This window comes from Mercenaria mercenaria, chromosome 10, assembly GCF_021730395.1.
Source record: "Mercenaria mercenaria strain notata chromosome 10, MADL_Memer_1, whole genome shotgun sequence".
NCBI classification, from domain to species: domain Eukaryota; kingdom Metazoa; phylum Mollusca; class Bivalvia; order Venerida; family Veneridae; genus Mercenaria; species Mercenaria mercenaria.
The window spans coordinates 2,337,277-2,343,638 of record NC_069370.1 but is presented as its reverse complement, the minus strand read 5'-3'; the positions used below and the strand labels follow the sequence as shown (position 1 = coordinate 2,343,638).

Below are 6,362 nucleotides of genomic sequence, written 5' to 3'. Positions count from 1 at the left end.
AGGAAGCTATCGCGATGCTAATGATTTTAGGCAGTTTTCTGAAAAAGATTATCTCAATTGTCGAAAGTTTCCTGAAAATGTTATTACGATAATTCATATTTTTGCGTAAGTGCCCACAGCTGCCATTTATTAGCTAGATAGCTATCTCGATAGCGTTAGCAATTATCTTGACATTTTGAACTTTTCTGAAACGTATTTTCTTCGAATAACCTACAGATTCCTTGAAATAAAAAGCATATCTAGAAAGAAAAATAATGCGATATTTTTTTTTTAATGCACGTTTCTGGAAAATTTAGAATAATATCGCGATAACTATCAAGTATCTCGTGGCAGTTTCAAGCACTAACGCAAAATTTAGCGCTAAAATATTTGCAGAAAAAAATGCAAAAATTTCTCGGAAATATTACAATATTATTGCGATAGCTACCCAGCTATCTCATGGCAGAAAAATGCCACCATACGCATCACACAAATATTCTGGATCTGTAAAAAATAGTCCCATAACTTATAATCTTGGTATTGTGTGAGTGTGTGTGCAACTGAAGACTACTGTTTTAAACAACAAACACAAGCAGCAAAGGATTCTAGAATAATTATGAACCTTATATTCACATACGAAGTATTCGGAATCACTCTGCTCTAGGGTTAGGGTTTAGGATTTAGGGTCAGTGTTAGGGTTAGGGTTGAAATTGGCTTCACCCTGGGGAAAACCTTTAAAGATCTTTTTGTCTTGAACAACAATGCACATAGCTTAGAAATTTGGCATGTAGAATTTTCTAGTGGACCTCTATCAACATTGTTCACATCATGACCGGTCTATGTAATGAAATGTTGATTCTACAGGTGTATCGGTTGAAACACACTCAATAAACACTTGCTATCAGTCCGTCCTTTCAGGGCTTTGATTATGATACATTACCTACGGCCTTCGCGATATATTCTTACGCATAGGAACTCAAAACACGGCTTATTCGACGATAAACCACACTTGGGAGCTTTATTTCTTAAATAAACACAATCAAACGAAATGTAAATCAGAGATTCTTCTGGGCCAATTTGTTTCACTTTTGCGGCGTACGCCGTTTCACCGCATGCAACCGGCTAGGCGTTCGTTTGGCTTCCCGGCACTGCCCGGGTCTATCCGGCGTACGCCGATGTGCGCCGGTCTTGCGAGATAGGCAGAGCGGCAAATCATATATTTTCGCGATATAAAATCAGGTAAACATTTGGAAATTTGGGTTAGTACCAGTAGATGTAGAAACATACTGCAAAAACTATTTGCTAACTTATTTGGAACATGCCGCAAGAGAAAATCGTAATAAATTGGATTTTTTTTTGTATTTGCAGCTCTCACGTGGCCGGCGTACGCCGAATCGTTCGTTTATCAATAAACCGGCGAGATTTTTTTTCTTGCCGCCCACGTGACCGGCGTGCCCCGGGTTGAGTGAAACGAATTGGTCCTATGTTTACCTTCATGAAATCAATATCGTCAAGGAAGTAAAATAAAGATATAAACATGTACAGATAAAAAAGAATGAAATTTGATTACAACAATAGATACGAGGATATTTGATAAAACATTTCGATTTGTAAATCATGGACTGTTAAAAACAGACCTCTTTACACATTATACATTTTACGTAAGGTAAAACTTGGCTATATTGTGGAGTTAACTGTGGAACAAAACATATTTAGTTACTTTATAGTTCACTGAAAATATAAATATTCTTAATGAACATGGCAGCATCGCGAAATTACAGTAAATCGGTAACAGCCGCATCTGACGAAATCAAGGATATATTTTGTGAGCCCTGTGTTTCAGATGGAAAACAGATAGAAGCAGAAGGATTCTGTGTGGACTGTTCGGAATATCTGTGTGGACAATGTTATAACAGTCATAGGAGATCTAAGGCGTTCAAACACCATGTGCTCCAGGATAAGAAAAATATGCCTGTTGATGTAGCAAGACCAGCTGTACTTGATGTGTGCGTAGAAAAGTGTTCTAGACATCCAACAAAGGTAACTGAATACTTTTGCCGGTCATGTGACACACTTGGATGTAGTGCGTGTATCACTACAAACCACCGACAATGCCAAAATGTCGACCACATACCGGACATTGTTATAGATCTAGAAAACACCGATGAATTCAAAGAGTTTGCTGAATACTTCGATGAAAAACTTACGTTGCTAAAAGAAAGAAAGGATAACATTGATTCAAGAAAAACTGAAGTAGAGGAGATGAAAAAGCAAGCAAAGGCCGAGCTTAAAAATCAGCGTGATAAGATAAACAAGTTTTTCGACCAACTTGAGGCTGAAATGGACAAAAAGATAACGGACATTGACAAAAATAACAAGGATACATTAAAAGCAGCATCTAACAGATGTAATATCATAAATGATGAATTAAATAAAATGAAAACTGTTATCGATACAAAAAGAAAAAACGGCCAAAAATGTGAACTGTTCATAAAAATGAAAAGATCGAAAGGGGAAATCGAAAAGCTTGACAGTCAGTTTGATATGTTATATGGAGAGAGCAAAGTGCAAAGATATAAACTAGTACAATCCAAACAGACGGACGAAATGATGAAGAACACAACTGAAATATGCAGAATGTTAACTGCAAAACATGTTTCAGAGATTGATGTAAGCTCTTGCAAAGACAAGGAAACACCACATATAGGAGGGCTTTCAGTGGTACAGAGACATTACCTTGCTGTTGCAGACAATTGAAATAAAGTAGTGAAGATAATTGATACTAGAAATGGCAGAGTAACATCTGAAATAAGTTTGGACTGTAATTATTTATTGAGTGTCACAAATGTGAACAGCGATCAAATATTAGTTTCACTGGCATCTTATAAACCTAAACATCCAGAGTAATCTTCTCACTCTGACTGTATCAGCGTCCGGAGCGCTAGGTAAAGGTAACGTGATAACAATTAGAGAAAGACCTTACGATCTTGTTGCCATTGCACAACACTTCTATGTGTTACATCAAAATGAAATCAAAGTGCTCGATATGCATGGAAATGTTCTGAAAACAATAGGATGTGTCTCTTCCCACTTGTCTACTATCGGTGTAAGTAATGACAAGAAAATAATTTACATAACAAACAATGTCAGCAACAGTGTACAGGGTATGACCTTCGAAGGCAATGTCACAGCAACCTACAAGGACAAGGATCTTAAATATCCGATTGGTATAACAGTAGACGATGAGGATTTTGTTGATATAAGAAGCGATGGATGCATTCATCAGATGACAAAGGACTGTACAAAGATTCAAGTTCTCACAGACGACATTTATGGCACCGCCATAACCTATTCTGGAGTAGATCACAGACTTTATGTCGAAGATCTTGGCAAAGTGAAAGTGTATGAACTGCAGTAAGACGTTACGATCTAAGCTTACAAATGTAAAAAAGAAAAAAAAGACAAATATCTAAACCATTTGTAAGGACACTTCTGATATATAAACTATCAACCCGCTTAAGAAAAAATCTGATATAAAGGACACGTTTTGTGAATGTCTGCTACACATTTTAAGTCATCATTGGTTGCAAACGTAACTCGCCGAATGGTTAAAAAAACTTTATTACATGACTGCAGGCCCGTAGCTACACTGAGGCACAGGGAGGCCGGTGCCTTCCTGTTTTTCTGCCAAGATTATGAGAAAAAAGGATATGTTTTGAGTCACCATCTTAAAAGGCATAACCAAACTAAACTGAGGCACTATTATTTCATTTTAATTTGTTAAACTATTTTCCGCCATTTTCTTAATATCACGAATAATTACACTATACATGACCGTAGCGAGAGACTAAATTTTACCGAGGCAAACGAGTATGTGCGTTTGTTCGTGGTTGTTAGGTAAATTTGAATGGTAAAGGCAAAGCCCCGACAGGCATTAATTTGGAAGGTTGTGTCCCACCCTCCTCCATAGGAGGGTTTGTGGGGGCTCCCCCAAAAATAGGATATATGATATGAAAAACATACTTTGTTGCGTTGTTTTTATATTAAAGAGAAAAATTACCCTTTCACTCCGCGATCTACCCCGGGTACTAACACCGATTTATGGTTCGTTTGTAATTTCTCTCTTGCGATGGAGGTCTCGGATGCAACACAGGACTTACTTTTTGGGAGGTGTATGTCTATAATATTCTTCTTGATGGAGCTGCTGATTTATCTCATACAAGTAAAATTAAATGTAAAAATGTTCAAACAATTTTCCCTAAAATCAAAGTTCCGTCTAATGTTGCTCTCATGCGGAAAAGGACATTAGTTTTCTATAAAAAATATCTTCTTTCATACAATGACAAGGATGTTGCTACAAAGACTGGATATCAGTATAACTCGCCACAAAGCAGAGGTAAGAGCAAAATGCGTTTTAACAAATTGTTTGCGGCGTGAAATTAAAAAAAAAAACTTCATTAGGTTGAAAAGAACATTCAAATCCGTATTAATTAATGATTACAGCATAAATGGAGTTTCATCAATTGCTCACGATACACATGTTCTACCTATCGTCTGCTTCAACAAAAATTTCGCGCTTAATATTCTTCAAAATAAATGAAAATAAACTGCGCCGTTCTCCATCAATGATATTTTGATAAAAATGAAATACATATAAACTTTAATGATAAATCATTAAGTTTCAAATGATTTTGCTTTTGGCACCAACAAATTCATCGATTTATTTTGAATCGTAGCCATACTTTGAAATAAATTGGGTTTAAAAAAAAAAGATTAATTTTATATTGTAGGAAATTAGACATAAAGTAGCTAGAAAACGTAGGTATGTAATCTTCTCTAGTCCCCCTACCTCCCGATCCTGAGGTTCCGTAAATCATTGCTCCGGCTATAAGTGCCCAAGTACGAAATGACGATGGGAGGGATGCAAATATTAATTCGGGATCCGAATGTTTCACAAATGAAAAAAACAGTCCATGTGAATGTTTAGAGATAGCTATTTGGTTGGTTTAACAGGCCTATTTTATCACATACGAGTATAAAGGACATTTATGTTGAACTGTGATAGACGTATACAGTACATTTTGCCTTAGCGGTCACTTACAGGTATTAATCATTAAGTAGCCAATCAAGAAGCTTCGCAAACTGACTATTCTATTGTGCCGAATAAAAAATACTAAGACATTGTTTTGATATACTTATGGGCAACACTTCGGCTGATACTACAATACTGGAGCTTATTTGAAACTGAATAGGGAAGATCAAAGTTTAAACTAGTATCTACAGTGTTTGACATAATTTGTTTTAGACAGGCACTATGGATATATAAATATATATATATATAAATTTTTTTATTTGGGTTTTACGGCGCACCAACACAACCAACAGTATAGGTTATATGGCGCCAAACAGGACTACAAATTTTGGTTTCAGATCTCATTTACATTGAAATAAAAACATGAGGTATGGAGCAAAATTTGCATACCTGCTTGAACCACAGAGTTAAGCAAAACCAAATGTTGAGACCCTATTAGTCGCCTCTTACGATCATGCAAGGGTAAGGCAGTGGTTCCAATTCTTTTCATACACAGATCGTCCCAGAACCACATGGGACCTATGGATATATTTAAAGCTGTAAGACTTAAAGTGTACTGCACGAATATAATTTTTCTAGTATGATAAATATATAAATTTGCATTCGTATAAAATACTCACGAGTACAATTTTGAAGCAATGGTAAGGGTAAACGTGTAACAAGAAGTTATCATTCAAGGTTCAACACATCTGACCGAAAGAGTTTTGCTATTGATCATTTAAATTCTAAATTCGACTGGAAACTTATTCTATCACGTTCTTTGGAATAAAAGTAGCTAAATATGTCTCTCATTGGTATAAGACACTGTTTTTCTTGCTATTTTTGAATTACCTTACATTTACAGTATTAAAATTGGTTTCTTTCTGTTTATATTATTTGAACGCAGTTATTAGGAGCTTTTTTCTCTCATTTTGTTTTGCAAATGCAATGACACTGCAACTTATGCCCAAAAACCAAGTAATGAGATCCAAGCAACTAAAAGGGAAAACAAACCTACCTTGTGGGTATGCATTTCGCTATTTACATTTGAAAGCAGTTTCACCATTTTATTCATAGTATTTAAGATACTTTTTTTTGCATTTAGCGGGGTTTAGATTATGACGCAAATGTATCTGATAACATATGATACTGTTATTTTGATACAGACAGTAGACATTTTTAACCGGTAACTTGATTCAGTATTATATCTTATAAATTGTTTGAAAATAATACTAAAAATTCTTTATTGGCGTGTCTGAATCATGAAACGACCATGAAAGGATATCAAATTATATTAACCTGACATCCATTT

General features: G+C 35.6%; 1 protein-coding gene across 1 annotated transcript; it reads left to right on the top strand.

The window, feature by feature from the left end:
• The first annotated feature begins 1,495 nt into the window (after positions 1–1,495).
• LOC123559911 (E3 ubiquitin-protein ligase TRIM33-like) lies at positions 1,496–5,158 on the top strand. The gene has a single exon (XM_045352065.2). It carries the CDS (start codon positions 1,732–1,734, stop codon positions 2,734–2,736), a length of 1,005 nt encoding a protein of 334 aa, XP_045208000.2. The 5' UTR covers positions 1,496–1,731; the 3' UTR covers positions 2,737–5,158.
• Positions 5,159–6,362: the final 1,204 nt, after the last annotated feature.